Genomic DNA, 22241 nt, shown 5'->3' with positions numbered 1-22241 from the left:
GCTCTTTGCGGCCAAAAACTTCTATTTTAACTTCATCAGTTATAATCTAAACAAGCCTGATGCATTTTCGAAACGTCCTCTGGACTGATGAAGTTAAAATTAAATAAAATGGAACAGGATAATGATCTTAAACACACCTCAAGATCCTTACTGGATTACCTCACAGGTGCAAGCTGAAGGTTTTGCCATGGCCCTCACAGTCCCCCAACCTAAACATTATCAAGAATCTGTGGGTAGACCTCAAAAGAGAGTGCATGCAAGACAGCCGAATAATCTCACAGAACTAGAAGTCTTTTGCAATGAAGAATGGGTAAAAATCCCTCAAACAAGAATTTGCTTGCTACGAAAAGTGTTTACAAGCTGTGATACTTGCCAAAGGGTGTGTTACTAAGTACTGCCATGCAGGGTGCCCAAACTTTTGTTTTGGGCCCTTTTCCTTTTTTGTTATTTTGAAACTGTAAAAGATGGAATTAAAAAAGTTTTCTTGCTTGAAATATTTTTTAAAAAATGTGTTTTCTTTAACTGTATGCTTTTTAGAAATCAGGTTATCTTTTACTCGCTTAGCTGTTCACAGTAACAGCAAATTTGACCAGGGGTTCCCAAAATTTGCATGCCAACATATGCACATATCTAGAGAGACAAAGACTTTTGCAAACATTGATATCACTATTAAACACCAGCTCAAAACATTTATATTGAACCATGCTTAAACTGTCAACATTTTGTCTTTTATTGTGATGCAGTTTGAATGACATCCTTTGGATGAAAAGTGCTTTAGAAATAAGTTTTTCGATAATTATATTTTTTTCAGCCTAAACTGGAAAATCCTGTAGCAAGGGCATAGCCAAGCAGACTCATTTCTGATTTGATAGGTACATTCAAACTGTTAGAGCATTGTTCAGTATTGTGGCTTTGGAAAGAGGTGGAGTGTTTCTTAAAAACATCTGTTTTAATGCCAGGAGTATTGTAAGAAAGGTGGATGAGCTTAGAGCATAGATTGATACCTGGAAATATGATGTTGTAACTATTAGTGAAACATGGTTGCAGAAGGGGTGTGATTGGCAACTAAATATTCCTGGATTTCGTTGCTTCAGGTGTGATAGAATCGGAGGGGCAAGAGGAGGAGGTGTTGCATTGCTTGTCTGAGAAAATATTACAGTGGTGCTTTGGCAGGTTAGATTAGAGGGCTCATCTAGGGAGACTAATTGACTGGAATTGAGAATGTGAAAGGTGTAATAGGGGTGTATTATAGATCACCTAATGGAGAATGAGAATTGGAGGAGAAATTTGTAAGGAGGTAGCAGATATTTGTAGTAAGCACAGGGTTGTGATTGTGGGCGATTTTAATTTTCCACACATAGACTGGGAAGCCCATTCTGTAAAAGAGCTGGATGGTTTGGAGTTTGTAAAATGTATGCAGGATAGTTTTTTGCAGCAATACATAGAGGTACCGACTAGAGAAGGGGCAGTGTTGGATCCCCTGTTAGGGAATGAGATAGGTCAGGTGATGGAGGTATGTGTTGGGGAGCACTTTGGCTCCAGTGATCACAATACCATTAATTTCAATATAATTATGGAGAAGGATAGGACTGGACCCAGTGTTGAGATTTTTGATTGGAGAAAGGCTAACTTTGAGGAGATGCAAATGGATTTAGAAGGAGTGGATTGGGACAATTTGTTTTATGGCAAGGATGTAATAGAGAAATGAAGGTCATTTAAAGGTGAAATTTTGAGGGTACAGAATCTTTATGTTCTGGTTAGGTTGAAAGGAAAGGTTAAAAGATTGAGAGTGTCATGGTTTTCAAGGGATATTGGAAACTTGGTTCAGAAAAAGAGGGAGATCTACAATAAATATAGGCAGCATGGAGTAAATGAGGTGCTCGAGGAATATAAAGAATGTAAAAAGAATCTTACAAAAGAAATTAGAAATGCTAAAAGAAGATACGAGGTTGCTTTGGCAAGTAAGGTGAAAATAAATCCGAAGGGGTTCTACAGTTATATTAATAGCAAAAGGATAGTGAAGGATAAAATTGGTCCCTTAGAGAATCAGAGTGGACAGCTATGTGTGGAGCCAAAAGAGATGGGGTAGATTTTGAACAATTTCTTTTCTTCGGTATTCACTAAGGAGAAGGATATTGATATGAATTGTTTAAGGTAAGGGAAACAATTAGGGAAGTTATGGAAACTATAACCATTAAAGAGGAGGAAGCACTGGCACTTTTTAGGAATATAAAAATGGATAAATCTCTGGGTCCTGACAGGATATTCCCTAGGACATTGAGGGAATTTGGTGTAGAAATAGCAGGGGCTCTGACAGAAATATTTCAAATGTCATTAGAAATGGGGATGGTGCCGGAGGATTGGCATATTGCTTACGTGGTTCCATTGTATAAGAACGGTTCTAAGAGTAAACCTAGCAACTATAGGGCTGTAAGTTTGACGTCAGTGGTGGGTAAATTAAGTATTCTTAGAGATGGCATATATAATTATCTGGATAGACAGGGTCTGAGTAGGAATAGTCAGCATGGATTTGTACGTGGAAGGTCATGTTTGACAAATCTTATTGAATTTTTTGAAGAGGTTACGAGGAAAGTTGATGAGGGTAAAGCAGTGAATGTTGTCTATATGGACCTCAGTAAGGCCTTTGACAAGGTTATGCATGGAAGGTTAGTTAGGAAGGTTCAATCGTTAGGTATTAATATTGTAGTAAAATGGATTCAACAGTGGCTAGATGGGAGATGCCAGAGAGTAGTGGTGGATAACTGTTTGTCAGGATGGAGGCCGGTGACCAGTGGTGTGCCTCAGGGATCTGCACTGGGTCCAATGTTGCTTGTCCTATACATTAATGATCTGGATGGTGGGGTGGTAAATTTGGATTAGTAAGTATGCAAATGATACTAAGGTCGGTGGCGTTGTGGATGATGAAGTAGGTTTTCAAAGCTTGCAGAGAGATTTAGGTCAGTTACAAGAGTGGGCTAAAAGATGGCAGATGGAGTTTAATGCTGATAAGTGTGAGGTGCTATCATTTGGTAGGAATAATTCAAACATGACATACATGGTAAATGGTAGGGCATTGGGGAATGCAGTAGAACAGAGTGACCTAGGGATAATGATGCATAGTTCCCTGAAGTTGGAATCTCATGTGGATAGGGTGGTGAAGAAAGCTTTTGGTATGCTGGCCTTTATAAATCAGAGCATTGAGTATAGGAGTTGTACAGGAAAAGGTTGTACAAGTTAGGTCTTTATTCTTTGGAGCGTAGAAGGTTGAGGGGGGACTTGACAGGTATTTAAAATAATGAGGGGGATAGATCGAGTTGACATGGATAGGCTTTTTCCAATGAGAGTAGGGGAGATTCAAACAAGACATGATTTGAGAGTTGGGGGAAAAAGTTTAAGGGTAACATGAGGGGGAATTTCTTTACTCAGAAAGTGGTAGCTGTGTGGAATGAGCTTCCAGTACAAGTGGTAGAGGCAGGATCAGTATTGTCATTTAAAGTAAAATTGGATAGGTATGTGGAATGGAAAGGAATGGAGGGTTATGGGCTGAGTGCAGGCCAGTGGGACTAGGTGAGTGTAAGCATCAGCATGGACTAGAAGGGCCGAGAAGGCCTGTTTCCGTGCTGTAATTGTTATATGGTTATATGGTTTACTTATTCTTTAGTTTTGTAGACCTAATTGCTTAATACTATAGTGCAGTGATTTTGTTATGACAACAGTTGTCAATATTACCATTGGGATAATGAATACCCTGTTCAGGTTCCACAGTTTTCAATTTCCTCTTTTAATTCAGCATATTTCAGATGTTTTTCACTGACTAATTTCTGTATGTTATACATCTGTGGAATGGTTGTATCTATTAAGTATGTTGTTTTTCTTGTTTATCCTGCAAAATTACACCCGGGCAGTTATAATGGATTGCCTTATTTGTGATAATGGATCGGTCACAGTATGATCTGTAGGACTCTGACTCTAAATGTGTACCAGGCTTGTGTGTATGGATTGGTATGTTGTCTTTATCAATTTGTATTTTAAAGCAAAATTTTTGTACACCACCAGCCTCAAGAACAGCTTTAATTCTGCATTCATCAGAACATTGAATGATCACACCTACAACGTTATGTTTGGCTCTTAAAGAAATAAGACTATTTTATATACACAATCTGCATCTCCTTACTAATAACCACAACAATAATTATGGAGGAGCGGAAAGGAGGCCGTTGTGGTATGAAATTATTTACAGAACAACTGATCATAGATTATGATTTTGCATGTCTAGCTCTGAAGAATAGCAAAAATCTTTCATATTCTATGATTATCTATCAACTATTTTTGTGAACTATCTTTGCCACTTGATTTTGCCAGAGTAAGTAATCAGATTGTGGTAAACTGCTGCAGGATCCTGTAATGTGTTAGATTGTCTCTCGTCACTCTTGGCATTATCTGCATTTATTGTCTTGAATTTGTTGATCTTTTATTGTGTATTTTTGATAACTCTGTGTCAAATACCTGGTCCTGTATTGCTACAAGGATCCTCTTTGCTTCTAAGCCAAGTCTGAGCTAGGTGTTGGACAGTTCCTGTCGACCTCCAGTCTGCTCAGAATGTGGGGATGTCTGCCTTGGAGGTTCATACTCATCCACTGGATGATTTCTTTCTTCTATAGTACGCGGGGGCTACTGCATACTCAACGGTTCAGAATGTGGGGATGTTCATACCCATCCACTGGATGATATATTTCTTCTATAGTACACGAGGGCTACTGCATACTCAATGGTTCAGAATGTGGGGATGTTCATACCCATCCACTGGATGATATATTTCTTCTATAGTACACGAGGGCTACTGTATACTCAATGGTTCAGGAACAGCTTCTTCTTAGCCAACTAATTTCTGAATGGAATTTGATAGCAGACAGATGGTAAGGAGGCTTATCCTGGCTGGTGTTCTTTGTCCAATGATGTTCTGTGGGGAAACATAATGGGACCTGCCATCTATACACATATTTGTATTTAAAAATTACCTGAAAAAAAATGTTGTTGAAAGGGTCAGTAATTTTGCAGATCATACAATGATTTGTGGTATTGCAGATAGAACAGATGACTAGCGAAGGAAATAGTGGGAAATAGATTACTTGCAGATGTAGGAGTAGAAAAGACTTCTGGTGTTTAAACCGACCAAAAGTAAAGTTTTGCAAGATCAAACATAAAATCTCAGTGCACTGTTAAAGTTAAGACCATTAACAGTGTTAACAGGCAGAGAAATCTTGGGGTCCAAGCTAACAGATCCCCAAAAACGGATTCAATGGCTGGTTTGGAGTGTGTATTTAAATTGCAGGAAGATTTAAGTTGCAAAGAAGGCATGTCGTGTGCTTGTCTTAATTAGTTCAGGATCTGAATTCAGAGTTGGAAAGTCATGTTGCAGGATTACAAAGCTCAAGTTAGGCTGAGAATTCACCCTCCAAAGTGATGCCTTTGTGGCCATGTTTGTCTGTACAAGTCTGTACAAGTACTTGTACAGTTACAGAGAATGAGCAAAGAAGTTGCAGATGATATACATCTTTGGAAAATGTATGATCATGCACTTTGGTAAAAGGAACAAAGGGGTAGACCATTTTCTAAACATGGACCAAACTCAGAAATCATAGGTGAAAATTTACTTATGAGATCTCGGAAGGATATCCCAAATGTTAATTTGCAGATCTAGTTGCTGGTAAGGAAGGCATGGGCAATTTTAGAATTCTTTTCAAGAGCACAATAATCTAACTGCAAATAAGTCACTCTGAAGCTTGATAAGGTATTGGTTTGGACAATATTCCCAAATACAGATGTTCTAACATTGTGAGGAGGTTCTCAGGAATGATCTCGGGAATGAAATTGAAGAGGAAGTTCATGGGAATGATCCCGGGATTAAGGGTGTAAATAATAGAGAACCGTTTTATTGTTAGAATTTAGAAAAGTAACAAGGGAACTCATTGAAACATGTCGAGGATTGAAAGGCCTAAATCGAATGGATGGGGAGTGGATGTTTCCTAGCATAGAGGAGTCTAGGATCAGAGGGAACATCCTCAGAATAGAAGTACACCCATTTTGAACAGAGATGAGGAGAAATTTACTTCGCTGGCTGGTGGTGAATGTGTGAAATTATTGCCATAGACGGCTGTGGAAGTCAAGGCACTGGGTATATTTAAAGATCAGGTTGATAGGTTCCCGAATAGTAAGGGTGTCGAAGTTTATTGGCAAAAGGCCAGACAATGGGGTTGAGAGGAATTACGGAGCAAATTCGATGAGCCGAATGGCCTAATTCTGCCCCTGGCCTTAGGCTGCATCTGGAGCATTGCATTCATTTCTTATCTCCCAACTTTTGCAAGGATTGGAAAGGGTGCAGAATGGGTTCATCGAGAAGCTGCTTGGATTTGAGAGCATATACTGCAGGGAGAGGTTTGATAAACCTGGTTTGTTTACTCTGAAGATTGAGGAGAGAACTGACAGAAGTGTACAAGGTACAGAGAGGCAAAGTTAGGGTAGGCAGTCTGTATTTTGTTTTTCCCAGGACCAAATTGTCTAATACCAGAGGGCATTTGGTTAAGGTGAGATGGGGTACATTTGCGGAACATGTAGGTCGTTTTACAAAGTGTTGGGTACCTGGAATGTACAGCTTGTGTCATGTCAGAATCTCCAAGGTATACATGAATATGCAGGAAATGCCAGATATGGTCAATAATAAGAGAGGATACCAAATTGTTATCTATTCTTTCCCAAAAATATGAAGAATAAAAGAACGGAGAGGGAGGGTATTGCTACGTACCCGTGTGTATCTTGTGCCTGTCACATGACCATGATGTAATTGAGGCTCTGCTGGGCATGTTGTAATGGTCCTGCGATGGTGGAGTGATGTAATTTTCCCACCAGTGAGAGGTCGTGTGCTAATTTTTCTCAAAAGGGTATAAAAGAGGACCCTTCCCTGTGACGTAGGTCAGTTCATGGCTGAATTCGTCAGTGACTCCGTTCTGCTGCATACTTGATGTTATGACGCAGTTTTGTTTTAAAAGTGGAGCTTTAATTCCTTCTGTGAGAATCGTTGTGCTGGCAGTTCTGAAAATCACTGCCGGTTAAAGTCCGGTTGAAGTACGGGAAACCTGAAGGATCAGAAAAAGTTGGTGTTGACAGTGATAAATAGGTTTAACCTTAATTAATCTTTATTCAGAAGAAATTAGTAACCTGCAGTCCAAGATAGTCCCTGTAAAAGTGCAGAAAGGGCTGGAGCAAGTTTTCACCAAGGAAAGGTCAGTGCCTTTAAACCTTTTTATCTCCTTCGCCGAGAGTCCTTCAGGGAAGGCATATTTCACCTGGGATCAGCAGTAACGTCATGACATCAGTGAGGAGTTCGTTATTTCTAGGAAAAACTATGCTAAGCGACTGTATAAATCAATTGGACATTTTCATTACTACTTCTAAGAACTGTCTTTGTATTATCACTATAAGAAGTGTTCGAGCTGCCGTATAGCAGCTGACTTCCAGTTAAGTTAGTTGTTTGTTTACTTTTGTTTTTATTAGCAGTGTTTAATAAATGTTTTGTTATAAAAAAATCTGTCTCAATTATATATTCATTGTTGCTGTGCCATAACAATTGGGGGCTTGTGGGATATGTACCATATTTGAGTTTAAATGCTTGTTTAATTATTGGTCGGTGTTTTGGAACGGGGGATACCTGATTCTTTTGATTGATTGTCTTGTGAGTGGTATTCAGCAACAATGAATATTGACGACTTCCTGGCATCGGAGTTACTAGCGAAGGCAAAAAAGAGTGATGTATCTGAGATTGTTAGTAGGCTGGGACTTAAAGGTATTTTGAAGACTACAACGAAGCCTGTAATTCAGAGAAAAATTGTGTCACACTTCATAGATTCAGGTGATTTTGATGAGTTGATTTTAGATATGTTTCCAGTAAGTAATCTAGAGATGCAGTTACTAATCAAACAAATGAAGTTAGGACAAAGTAAAGTGGACATGGACCGATGTAGGTTAGAAGCTGAAAATAAAAAGAGAGAATTTGAATTTGCGATGGCGGAATTAAGGTCCGAGAATCAGTCATCTGCTTCTAGAAAAAACATTTGTTGTTAGTCAGGAAATTATCTTGGACCCCCTTTTTTTAATGAAACAGACGTAGAGAAATATTTTCAACATTTTGAAATGATTACTCTGATTTCAGAGTGGCCGAAAGAGAAATGGTCAGTGTTGTTACAGAGTGTAATTAAAGACAAAGCATAACAAGTTTATACAGCTTTAACTGCTGAGCAAACACTTGATTATGATACTGTGAAACTGCACATTTTAAAGGCGTATGAGCTAGTTCCGGAAGCATATATAGAATGATTCAGAAACTTTCAAGAAATCTGTGAAACAAGCTTATGTGGAATTCGCCTACGATAAAGCTGTGTGTTTTGAGAGATGGGTTTCCTCTAAAAATGTAAATGGGGACTATAATAAATTGAAAGAGCTGATTTTATTGGAGGAATTTAAAAGGAGCATCCCTGTTGAAGTAAGAACATACTTAAATAAGAGAGACTCTGCTACATTGCAGGACTGCTAAATTAGCTGATGAGTATGCTCTAATCCACAAGACTAAATTTCCTCAGGGCAGATCTTTTAAAAGGAAAAATAACACAGTATCAAGGTAAATCAGAAATTAAATCAGAAGTTAGTGAGAAGGGGAAGGAGGAAGGAAAACCTGTGAAGGAAAGAGTTTGGTCCCATTTGTAATTATTGTAAGAAACCTGGTCCAACTGTTTCCGACTGAAGAAGAAGAAGAAGAAGAAGAAGAAGAAGAAGAAGAAGAAGAAGAAGAAGGAAGCAGTCCCAGATGCTTGTGTGCAACACACTGAAACACCTGTAAATTCACAGGGTTTGATAAACACAAATGAAGCTTTGTTAGAGTCTGACCATGTTAAGAAGGGATATGATCATTTTATAACTGAAGGATTTGTATCCTTGAAAGATGGATCCACTCCATTGCCAATAAAAATCCTTAGGAATACTGGAGCTTTTCAATCACTGATGTTAGACAATGTTAAAGGTTAATGATGAGTCTGACACTGGTGAGGTAAGCTATATACCAGGGGTTGGGAGTGCCCTTATACCTGTAAATTTGCATAGAGTAAATTTAAGGTCAGGGTTAGTTACAGGACTTGTTAAAGCTCATTTACAGCCAGAGAAGCAGCAGCAAATGAAGCAATTAATTTTTGAATATAAGGATTTATTTCCAGATTTTCCTATAAGAACCACAGTAGCTTCACATGATGTAGATGTTGGAGATGCCAAAGCCATAAAGCAACATCCATATCGGATGAACATGGGAAAATGTGAACTTGCTGAGAAGGAAATAAATATATGCTAGAGAATAATATTATTAGACCTTCTAACTCAAATTGGAGTTCACCTTCTCTTATGGTGCCTAAGTCAGACTCTAATATTCAGTTTTGTACGGATTACAAGGAGGTGAATGCTGTAACGAAAACAGATGCATATCCAATTCCTGGAGTAGATGATTGTGTAGATAAAGTGGAAAAAGCAAAGTTCCTTACAAAGATTGATTTATTGAAAGGGTATTGGTGTGTTCCATTAACAGACAGAGGTAGAGAGATTTCTGCACCTGTAACTCCATCTGGGTTATATGAATATAATGTCCTTCCATTTGGGATGAAGAATGCCGCAGGTACTTTCCAGTGGATGATTAATTCTGGGATTCAGGGATTGAAAGATACAAATGCTTATATTGACGATTATGTTACAGGAAATGATACTTGGGAAGCACACATTACTGCGGTGGAGAAATTATTCGAAAGGTTTTTGCATTATCGCTCTAAGAACTGTTTTTGCATTATCGCTTTAAGAACTGTTCGAGCTGCCTTATAGCAGCTGACTTCCAGTTAAATTAGTCATTTGTTTACTTATGGTTTTTTATTGAGCAGTGTTTAATAAATGTTCTATTTGTTATAAAAAAAAAGACTGTCTCAATTTTATATTCATTGTTGCCGTGCCATAACAGTATTGACCAGTTGAAAATGATGACGGATTTGTAGTAATGGGTGAAAAAGAAATGACGAACAAACTCTGAAGAAGTCACCAACAGTATGGCAAAATATCAAAGCGTATCAATGGGCAGAATCATGTGTAGTGCTATTATGATGAAGAAGGTGCTTTTGAAGCTGAAAGGTCTGAAGATCAAAAAGGCACCTCGACAGGAAAATGCCATGTATCAAAAGCCTGCCTGGGGTGTGTGGAGATTCCCAGAACACTAGAACCAGGAGTGAAGGCTTCAGCAGAACCAACAGCTGGATTAATAGAAAAAAATACATTATAGAATATTCAGGTTGCAACGAGAGATTTTCTGATTTGTTACATTAATCCAGAGATCAGTGAATGATTCATGGAGAAATTTGATTCCCAGATTCTGCCAAGTCACAGTCTAACATTTGAGATGTGATTTCAACTGTGCATTTCATCACTCACCTATTAGTTGAGTGGGTAACTCAGATAACCCTCCAGCAATGTTCATGTATTCCTGTGGATCAGGACCTGTTTAAACAAAAATGGTCCATAAAAACAGAGCTAAAATAATTACAACTGTATATTTCAATGTGCCTTAATGGTCAGTACGTGGTTTTAACATACCGAGTTCCTGTATTTCCCTCAGTATTCTGTCCAACTTCGGTAACTCAGTCCTCCACATCACAAAGGATTCCCACATCGCCCTCCGGGCCCGGGAGCCTTTGCCATTCACCAAACTGAGGAAGAGTCTGGAACTCTCTGCCCGGTTTCCCCTCTCTGTCAGTTCAGTGACTTTCTATAAAAGGAAAACAATGAATTAATTGTGGAGCAGACAGACAGACATGGAGAATGTGCAGGAAAATATCTGTTCATGATCCCAGTAGCTTCAGAACAGATGCAGTCACTGGGCTGCTGCCTCATCCTCCCTGGGTTCAGTCATTAACAGAGAAACAGTAACTGAAGGAAATTCTCAATCAATAGTGTGAAGGAATAAGGATTTACTGACACCCTGCAGTATATGTAACGTGATTATTTTCCTCGATCCATCAATGTGCAACATTATATCCAAAAAATATGACAAAAAGAACAGAATTATGGCTGAAAGAAAATCATATTTGGGTGTTTACATCCAATATTTTAATGACATCAAATATTTGGATAAATATTTAATCGAAAGGATAGGCAGGTAGGTGAAAGGGTTGGGCAGACTCTGTTGTCATGAAAAATGAAAATTCCTGAAAAAGAGGTGATATCAAATTGAATGATGTAGATGTTAAGAAACTGCACAGGTAAAGTGACCCTGATGGAAATTATATGCAGGCCTCTTAACAGTAACCAAGATGTGGACTACAAATTACAGTGGGAGACAGAAGAGGCATGTATAATGCTCAATGTTAAAATAGTCATGAGGAATTTCAATATGCAGTTAACTTTTAGAAAATCAGGTTGGTGCTGAATCCCAAGAGAGGGAATTTATAGAATGCCTGTGAGATGGCTTTTGAGAGAAGCCTATGGTTGAGCCCACTAGAGGAAAGGCGGATCTGGATTTGGTGTTGTGTATTGCACCAGATTTAGTTGGGGAGCCCAAGGTAAATAAACCCTTAAGAGACAGTGATCATCAAATATCAGAACTCACACTGCAGTTTGAGAGGGAGAAGGTAAAGTTAGATGTATCCGTATTACAGTGGAATAAAGGAATTTCAGAGGCATGAGAGAGGATCTGGGCAAAAATAAATTGGAAGAGGACACTAGCAGAGGCAACAACAAAGCAGGAATAGATGAGGATTCTGGGAGCGATTCAGAAGGCGCAGGTAGAGGTAAATACTCCCAAATGTGAAGAACTATTCCAAAGTAAGGATGATCGACCATGACTGATGAGAAAGTCAATGCAGCACAAAAGCAAAGGAGAGGACATAGAATATAGCAAAGTATAGAGGAAAGCTGGAAAACTGGGAAGATTTTACTAACCAGCAGAAGCCAACTAAAAAGCCATTAAGTAGACAGAATATGAAGGAAGACTAGCTAATAATGTGAAATAACTCAACACAAGGTTCACCTGATATATATGCCCTTTCAGGACTAACGTTTGATTTTTGGGGAAATGAGATATCAGCTTGGTGTGTGGTAGTTCATGTCTAAACAATCTTAAAGTTGGTCCAGGAAGGTACCAGAAAAATTAGATGAACCGAAGGAAGTGGTGTTGTCTGCATGGACTTCAGCACGGCATTTGACAAGGTACCGCACAGGAGGGTGGTCAAGAAAGCTCAGATGCTCAGCATTCAAGATAACAGGTAAATTGGAGTGGACAATGGCTTTTTGGAAGAAGACAAAGAGTGGTTATGGACTGTTGCATCTCTGACTGGGAGTTTGCAACACGTGCAGTGCCGCAGAGATTGTTGTTGGGTCCATTGTTGTGTGTCATCGATGTCAATAATCTGGATGAAAATGTGGTTAAATGGATCAGCAAATTTGCAGATGACACCAAGAGTGGGGACGTGTGGTGGAGAGAGAGGAAGACAACCAAAGCTTGCAGTGGTTTCTAAACCAGCTGAGAAATGAGCTGAAAAATGTCAGATGCAATTTAATGCAGACAAGTGTGACGCATTGCATTTTGGAAGGGTCGATGTTATACAGTGACCGGCAGGGCACGGAGGAGTGTAGTAGAACAAAGTGATCTGGGAATACAGGTCCATAATTCATTACAAGTGGCAGCAAAGGTTGATAGATCGGACAGAAAGGATTTGGCACACTAGCCTTCATAAATTAAAATACTGAGTACTGGAGATGAGATATGATGTTGAACGTGTATAAAACTTTGGGGAGGCCTAGCTTTCAGTATTGTGTGCAGATCCAATCACCTACTTAGAGGACAGATGTAAAGAAGGTTGAAAGAGTCCCGAAAAAATTTACAAGGATGTTGCCGGGACTGCAGGACTTGAGTTATAGGAAAAGATTGAATACATTACACCTTGGAATGTAGAAAATTGAGGGGAGATTTGATAGAGGTACTGTACACAAAAATATGACAGGTATAGATGAGGAAAATGCAAAAAGACATTTTGTATCGAAGTAAAGAAGTACTACTACAGGAGGTCTTCAGTAAAGGATGAAGGGCGAAAAGTACAAGGGACACACGAGGGAAACTTCTTCACTCGGGGTGGAGAGAGTGTGGAACAGCAGTGCAAGAAGTACAAGCGGTTAAGAGAAGTCTGGTTAGATACATGAATGATAAGGGTATAGAGCACCATGGCCCAGTGCAAGACAATGGTAATAGGCAGTTTCAGTAGTCCAGTATGTAACAGATGGGCCAAATGGCCTGTTTCTATGCTGTACTTTTCTCTGACTGTGACACGTCAGCCACTCATTGTTTGGGAACTCAGATGGAGATCAGACCAGTGGTGGTAAGCAGGTTTCCCTCCCTCAAATACCGCAGTGAAGCCAGTTGACCCCATTTACAATCTGCCAGTTTAATATTCATCCTGGATTAATGAGCTGAGGTGAATTTGACCGACGGTCCTGATAAGATGCTAAATTAAATTTAGACTGAATGCCTGTTCAACAGTCCAGATATGCAGTCACTGCTCTTATATCACACTGATAAATACAGCAGGTGTGAGAGGAAAAGGTGATGCTGAACCTGCAGTTCCCAGTGCTTCCCCACCTTAACAGCTGAAACCAGATCTGCTGGAGACAAGTCAGAGATCAAAGTCTCCATTGCCATGTAGAATGCCTAGAATGTGCAGGAGATTAATATCGATCACTATTACCTATGATACCAGCAGTTCGGTGACAATACACAAACTATACTCACCTCATTTTCTTCTCTACTGAAATGTCCCTCCTTTGTCAACATCCAACCGAGTCTTTCAACCTTTTCTTCAATCGCTTGTTCCAGTCTGTCTCTGTAGAACTTTGTCAGTTGGTACAGTTGATACTCCTCCCCCTCTGCCAGGAGGTCGGAGATTGTAAACTCTGGCTCTGGGAATATAAAAGGGAATGTAATCACAAACTCAAATATCACTTGGCTCCACTGCTCTCACCCAACTCAACAAACCAGTCATGTCTTGAACCTCAGTGTTCACTTGCTTTCAGCTGGAAACACGTATTTTGCCCTAAGCTCCAACACTGGCCTTAAAACCGACCCATCAATGCGCTGGGCATGACGTTACCCAGAAGGAACATATTCCCTAGAAACCTGTCTCTCCTACTGTCCCACCCACTCACTGATTTCAGTTTAAGATGGGCAATAAATGTTGGGAATGTCGATGATAGTCACTTCCCAGAGATACTCTCTCCATCCTGGTGAATACATTTCTCATAACTCATATTCCCTTATCCGGATAGCTGCATTTCCTCTGAAACACATCCTGGAAATCATCAGAGCAGGTACTACATTTCCTGTAGTGGGGTAACGGGTGCCCCACTACACCACATACACCACCCCCACACATTTCACCTTTCTGAACAACCCTCCAACAAGGAATAGCATTTACCCGCTTCCCGCCTCATTCTACAAGCACATCACCCTCATGTTTCACTCACCTGCTCCTTGGTGGGGACTGGACAATTCCGTGATCAATGAGCTTCCGAGCTGACAGGCGGTCGCCTCTCTTGTGCTGGTTCCAGATTCCTGATTGGTGTCTCTGAATTCACTGTCTCTGGGCTGAATTTGCTCCTCCTTCTCTGCGGTCGGACCACTTTCCATTGGGACATTGCTCTCAGTCTGACCCTGCTTTGGTATCTTGCTTCCCGTGGCCCGATCATCTTCCCTCAATGGGTTGCCTGGAAAAAACCTCTTGAGTACTTTCCGTATCCGATTCAATTTCCCACCTGAAATAAATGATGAATTGCAGGTTTAGAAAAATGTCTACTTAAACAAGGATTAACAATGGGTGTCTGCAATGGAGCCAAGACTCCGGCTGACCAGATTTGGAGTGGGACTGTGCTGGTAAATGTGAACCACAATTCTTGCCAGGTGACCATTCCGATAAGCCGGTGTCTGGAAACATCCACTCCCAGAAAAGGAACTGGAAAGACACAGTAATACTGATATCGGAATACGCATTAGTTAATTCCCGGGTGATACCAAGAATTATCACTGGGATTATCTTCCACAAGCATAAATCTCCCTGGATCACAAACTGTCCAGTCACCTGTGTCATTCACAGACAAGCCACTGGATTACTCATTGTCCGATCCTCTAGATCACACGTTCTCCGTTTGCTTTGTCACACATTGTCTTGTCCCCAGTGTCACAGAATGACCACTGCCTTGAGAGGAACAATGTCCAGTCCCCTGGGTTACAGACTGACCATAACCTTGAAGCCCATGATGCCTGGTCCCCGGGTCCCATCCCGTCTCCTGAATGGTGATCGTCATGGAACAACTATACAAGTCATTGGCAAAGGGAGAGTCTTGAGTGAAGTTCCAGGAGCTAAACTTCAAGTCTCCCTCTTGCAGTTGCTAATCTATAAGATGGGTGTGATTCAGCTGGAGAGTGCAGAGGAGATTGACAAGTACATTACTGGGCGGGGCTGTTTGGTTTTTGTGTTATATGGTTCGGCTGGGACAATTTGCCACGGATCATGGGAGCTGGAAGGGTAACCTTACACACGTACATAAAATAATCAGGGTGCAGATAGGGTAGATGGTCGTAGTCTTTTCCTCAGGGTAGGTGAGTCTGAGACTCAAGGGCAGAAATTTAAAAGGGACTGAAGGGGCATTTTTTCATGTTGCGGGTGACGGGTTACGTGCAGCCAGGGGAGGCTGTAAACACAAATAAAATTACAAAGTTGAGAATATGTGGCAGGAAAAAGGATAGAAGAAGTCTGCAAGGGAAATCTGGGAAAAGCTGCTGGGAAATTCGACAAGCTCAGAGACATTTAGAACAGCATGAATTAGTTGGGCCGAAGGACCCGTTTCCAGGCTGTAATCTCTTTCATTCCACCTGGAATCACAGAGTTGAGCACAATCACAATGTCTGCCGGAGACAGAGACAGTTGGTCATTGGTTATACCGGGTCTCCGATCAGAGATACTGGGTATTTAAATTCAGGTAGCAAGTCATCTCCAGAGGGAAATATTGAGAATTCACGTTCACCATTTGGCCACAGACCAGGCATGGATTGGGGTATTAAAACAGAATCGGAATCAGGTTTATTATCACCGACATGTGACGTGAAATTTCTTAACTTAGCAGCAGTTCATGCAATACATAATCTAGCAGGGAACAAATAATAATGGATCAAATAAAATATAATAAACAAATAAGTAAACTAATTACGTATATTGAATAGATTTTTTAAAACATGCAAAATCATAAAGAATGTATATTAAAAATAAAGTAAGGTAGTGTCCAAAGATTGGATGTCCATTTAGGAATTGGATGGCAGAGGGGAAGGAGCTGCTCCTGAATCACTGAGTTGTATACCTTCAGGCTTTTGTACCTGCTTTCTGATGGTAACAGTCAGAAAAGGGCATGCCCTGGGTGCTGGAGGTCCTTAATAATGGACGCTGCCTTTCTGAGACCCCGTTTCCTAAAGATATCTTAGGAAATTTGTAGGCAAGTACCCAAGATGGAGCTGACTAGATTTACAACCTTCTGCAGCTTCTTTCGGTCCTGTGCAGTAGCCCCTCCATACCAGACAGTGATGCACTGAAGCAGACCACAACTTTATCTAAAATGAAGTATCTCCTGATCCTCAGCCATTTCCAAGGCTGGCAATGTTCTCGGCTCGGCTACAGAAAACAGAGTTTGGAAAATTCCCCTCATCTACTTTGCGCATTGAGGGGGGAGTTGATAGCTGTCCTGACAAAACCTGAAATGTTGTATTATCACAGAATCTCTGAAATCCCGGAAATGCTCTTATCACCTGTCTCTGAATTTTATAAATAAAAGTTGGAGATGTCTTTCACCTCTAAACAGGCCCTGATGTGTAACAAACCCTGAACCTGGACTTTTACATAACAAACAACACCGCTGTCACATTCCTGTTAGTGTTTCACTCTCAACCTGCTGATTCAGTGTCTCTGGCTCCTTTCACTCAGATGAAGCTTTACCTGGTGAGCGGAGTCATTCGACCATTACTGGTGTCAGGTCCCTACACTGGAACTGTTGGATTGATCGATTACACAAAGCCACTTTACCAGTGGGATCAGTGGCACTGCCTGATGAAACTTTTCTCTGCCCTGTTAGTGCCTGTGTAAGTTTCTGCATCTGAACTACTGTGCACCAACAGGGCAGAAGTTTAATTATAATGAGCCCAGTGAACATACCTGTAGCCATTCTGATTCCGACTGACGGTTGTTGATTGTCGTCTTCTTGTTTACACTTTGGTCGCGATGCAGGACAGCTCCACCTACTGGTGATGCCCTGAATTACACAAAACAAGCATACAGGGAGTCAGAGAGGGTAGGATTACTTTACAAATGTTACAGTATCGCCGTCCTCTGTATCAGAGCAGCAGTTTGCTTAGGGACCAAACATTCCCTGTTAACATCAACTCCCACACCATGTCTGTATGTCTGTCCAGTGATATCTGTTACATCCTACTGATAGAGTCACAGAGCAAGAGAGCACAGACACAGACACTTCAGCCCATTGAGACAATGCTGACCACAGTGCCCACACAGATGGTCCTTATTTTCTAAGTTGGGCCCATTTCCCTCCAGGCCTCTTCATTCCATCTTCACATCCCAACTTCTAGAATTATACAATCGTGCCTGCCTTATCCACTTCCTCTGGCAGGTCCCTCTGCATCATCACCAGCCTCTGCATGAAACCATTGCTGCTCGTGTTGGTTTTGCAATCTTCTCTGCCCATTTAGATCCCCTATAAGCTACAATAATCTTCATCATGAGTACCATCTACTAATTTTGTGTCCTTGCAACACCTCGGGCTTTCGTTTATCCAACTTCCAAAGGACTCCTCACATTCCTTTCAACCTCTAAGTCACTTCTTAAGCTCCTTCCAGGCTACCTTATAATTCTCTAGAGCCTTGCTCGAATGTTGCTTCCTAAACCTAAATAATGCTTCCATTTCCCTCTTGCTTAAATGTTCTCATCTCTTGAGAACCACAGCTCATTTATATAAACATTCTTTCACTGTGTGTGGAACAAACCTACCCCGAACCACATTCAAGTGTTCCTGAAACAACCTTCACAGTTCCATTGTGCATTTCCCTTTGAAAATGTTTTCCCAGTTTACACTCCCAAGATGCTTCGAATACCATTGTAACTGTCCATCCACTGATTAAATACTGCCTCGTATTGTCTGCTAATATCCTTGTCCATGACCATGATAAAAGTTGGGGCGTTGTGGTCACTGTCTCAAAAAGGTCACCCATCGTTAGAATACTTACAGAATGATAGCCCCCTTCCCGTTTCTGACTTTCACCTACATTGATGTCCTCTGTTTATGTAGCTGTCATACGATCCCTAATTAGTAAAGACAATTCTCCCCCTTTCACCCCCCCCCCCCCCCATATGTATTATGAAACAACTAAAACCTGGAGCATCAAACACCAATCCTGCCCTTGTAACAGTCAGGTCTATGTAATGGTGATAACATGTACCATCCATGTTCTAAGTTACACGTATTCTTAATACATATTGTATTGAATTAAAGACATTTCCAACTGACTACATGACGCCCTGTCCACAACCGATCCTTCCACAATCTCTGTGAACTTAGCATCTACCTTTATATCAACTCTTCTATCATCTGACCAAACACTCTGGTTCCCATCCCACAATGACTGAGTTTAAACCGACCCCGGCAGCTTCAGCAGTCCTGGCTGCAAGAACGTTTGTTCAACTCAAGTACAGATATAATCTACGCCTTTGGTACAGGGTCAAAGGTGAACATAACTTCATTGTAAAAGCTAATTCTGCTTAATCACAGATTCGCAGGTTTCGACAATTTATTAGTAGAAAAGTACTTGATGACGACAGGGTATGTAAATGTAAATTATTGGTTGGCATTTGCTAGTTAGGACAATGAAATGTGGTGCTGGGACATTTGGCTTCAAGAGGGTTTGCTCTTAGCAGAGGCTTGCATGACGATATAATGACATGTTGCTGTAGTTCATGGTAATTCCACATTTCTGCAATCACTACAGCAGGAAACAACTGCGGCCTCTTATAAAGGGAAGAAATTCTCAATGCATTTTGAGATTATTGTGACCTAACACAGCCAAGCAAGGAAACAGCAGAACTGATAAGAGTTTGAAATGAGCAAACAATATGAGGGAATGTGTGTGGCTTCACAGATCTGGGATGCTGACAGCATATTAGCAAACCTGGAGTAATTGCAACTGGCACCTCTATATTTATTCAATCCCGCTCCAGCTATTTCCTACCTTCCTTGGTGCAGAAATGTAAAGTCTAAAGGACCAGTGTTAGAATAAATGGGTCTCAGTTTTAAAGGGAAGCTTCTTTATTCTGAGTCTGTGCTCACAGATCGCAGCCTCCCCATCTAATGAAAACAGCCTCTCCAGATCCACTGTATTCAAGCTTGTCAGCACCTGGTAAGTTTACTTAACCATACATTTCATCCCCCCACCCCCCACCATTGTCCCTCTGAACTGCATTGAGCACAAAGCCCAGAACCATTGACTAACGGATAGGTGACAGTGAGGGGGAAACTCCAAACTTGGTTTAACCACTGAATCTCCTGAGTCCAATTCTACTGCTACAAACATTTAATGACCACATCACCCTGTGAGGGATGGAATGAGAACTCAATTCTCTAATTAAATTAGCAGTTATTTTTTCTGAAGGAACTCCAGAAACAAGCAACTGAGACCAGACCAGAAATACTCGCTCAGCACCTCATAAGCCCAAGTAGCTTGATCCCCAGAGCCAGTTTACCCAGGTCAAAATCTGTGATATCCCAGGACCCAATCTCACAGGGCCACACAGCTGAATCTGCCACTTACTGACCCTGGAATCCTCGCACATCATCCCACATCAGGGATTCTCCAACAACCAATGCCCAGCTGCCTCAGATTTCTGATTCATTGTGGAAGAAGGAACATCTGCAGAAGTAGTGACCTGGGCCAAATCCCAAATACTGGGAGTTCCCTAAGCCCAGAGTCTCCATCCCAGGATAATAGCCCAAGCACCAATTTTCCCAGGACTCTTTGTTGCCAGTAAAATGCTGCAGTGACTCTGCCATTCAGAGTTCAAAAACTAACACTCCTACCTCAACCTGTGGCAGAATGGGAACCTGATGATCCTCTGACCAAGACAGCGATCAGGTTGGAAAACCTAGGTGTGGGTCACTAGATACCAGAGATATATTTCACATCGTCTCCAACAGCTAAACTGAACACATTTTATTATCTTATTGTTAAGTGGGATCTTGCCCAGCACAATTGCCCATCACATTTCCTGTAAACTAATAGGAATAAAATGCTTTTAATATAAAATTGAAATTAAACAGCTGGAAACTCGGTACATCAGATTGGATCTGTGGAAAGAGAAACTGTGGAAGAGCCAGTATCAGAACTGGAACTGTCCAAGATGCTGCCCAATCTGCTGAACGGTTACAGCATTTTATCTTTTTACTTCAAATGATGCACAACTATTGACTGATTACAAGATGTTTGTGACGGTCTGTACAAATTTGCACAAATGAAATGCCCACATTCATTAGTTTTCTCATCATTCAAACACAGGGTTAATACAGTCGACACAGTCAATGCTCACAACATCCTCCCCACCGCACTATCAAGCTGTTACATCTACTCCTGAGGCCATTAACTCTCACTGAGAGACGGTGAGCAGAGAGTGAAAAAATATTCACCACTCACTGCACATCTGGTGGGCTGTTACTCTGGCAATAGAGAAAGTGGCTCTCCAAAAATGACTGAAAAAGAAAATAACTTCAAATTTTAACTTTATCTTTAAAATTCAACTTTAAATACAGCAAATTACCTTACCAGAAAGAGTAACATAATGGCCATTATGTAATGTTGAAACTAAAATTGTAATGACTGTCTTTACCCTTCCTCATGCTGCATTCAATAAATCCTCTGGTAGTTCCAGGTAACAAACACCGATTACAGAAATAACTTAGTGAGACAAAATACTTCATAATGAAGACAATGGAGGAGAAATATTGTTGATATCTAATCATTGGTGGGATACAGACTGGACAGAGGTTAGACAAGATGGTTGATATATATCATTGAGGTGGTGGGATAGAGACAGGACAGAGGTTGAACAAGATGGTTGATATATATCACTGAGGTGGTGGCATACATGCTGCACATGGGCTGAATGAGGTGGGAAGTAAGCAGATGGAACCAGGTGGGAGAAGGGATCAAGGGTGATCACTGATGGTTCTCAAGCAATACATGGCTACCGAATTAATGAAACATACTGTGCTGCTCTGGGGAGTGGGTGAGGTCGTGTTCGACAACCCACCCCTGCATTCCTAATGACCAGCACTGTTCGTTGTTCTTGTGTTAAAATGCATTTGCGAGATTATGGTGGGAATTTCCAGTTCATTTATTGCTACATTTTACCCTGGGTTATACAGTAATTTGCTCGTGTTGTTTGTGGGTCAGACTAACTGTAGGGGTGTGTGATGGTCAACTCTCCCATCTGTTGGAGACTGGTTGGGTTCACTCTCCGGGTCACGGTGCCCAGTCTTTTTGCGTTTATCATAATAAAACCATTATTGAGATTAAGCAGCATCCTCGTCTGTCATTATGGACCAAATGCTCGCCAGAATACCACTGTATAAAAGATACCAAAATTACAATGCTAGAACAAACTGTATGAACTTTGTCATATACGCTTTGCCAATCACCAAATTTTATCAATGCACCATAAAAAGTTTTCCATCCGGATACTTTACGCCTTGGTATGGCAACTGCTTTGCCCATGACCACAAGGAACTGCAAAGTTACGGACACAGATCAGCTCATCACAGAAACCAGTCTCCCCTAAGTGAACTCCTTCTGGACTTCCCGCTCCCTCGGTAAAATCAAAGATCCCCACAACCCGGGACATTCTCCTTTCTCACCCACACCATTAGGGAGAAGACACAACAGTCATTACATACGTATCACCAGACCGTGGGTGGGTCTCCCCGACAATGAACCGATTCTTTAAGACATACGAGCATAATTAGGCCATTTGGCTCATCGAGTCTGTTCCGGCATTCAATCATGTCTGATCCTTTTTCCC

General features: G+C 40.9%; 1 protein-coding gene across 1 annotated transcript in view; it reads right to left on the bottom strand.

Moving 5' to 3' along the window:
* Positions 1–22241, bottom strand: part of LOC140723010 (uncharacterized) — a 28503-nt gene that overhangs the window by 1601 nt on the left and 4661 nt on the right. Inside the window, exons 2-6 of the mRNA XM_073037641.1 lie at positions 17319–17415; positions 14587–14874; positions 13856–14022; positions 10669–10840; positions 10507–10572 (exon numbers count right to left, since the gene is read on the bottom strand). Of these exons, the coding sequence (XP_072893742.1) occupies positions 10507–10572; positions 10669–10840; positions 13856–14022; positions 14587–14874; positions 17319–17328 (703 nt within the window). The 5' untranslated portion in view covers positions 17329–17415. The remainder of the gene's footprint in view (positions 1–10506; positions 10573–10668; positions 10841–13855; positions 14023–14586; positions 14875–17318; positions 17416–22241) is intronic.

The sequence above is a fragment of the Hemitrygon akajei genome, unplaced genomic scaffold (assembly GCF_048418815.1).
Source record: "Hemitrygon akajei unplaced genomic scaffold, sHemAka1.3 Scf000096, whole genome shotgun sequence".
In the NCBI taxonomy this organism is placed as follows: domain Eukaryota; kingdom Metazoa; phylum Chordata; class Chondrichthyes; order Myliobatiformes; family Dasyatidae; genus Hemitrygon; species Hemitrygon akajei.
Note: the sequence above shows the minus strand (reverse complement) of the source record. Positions and strands in the feature narration are given on the sequence as shown.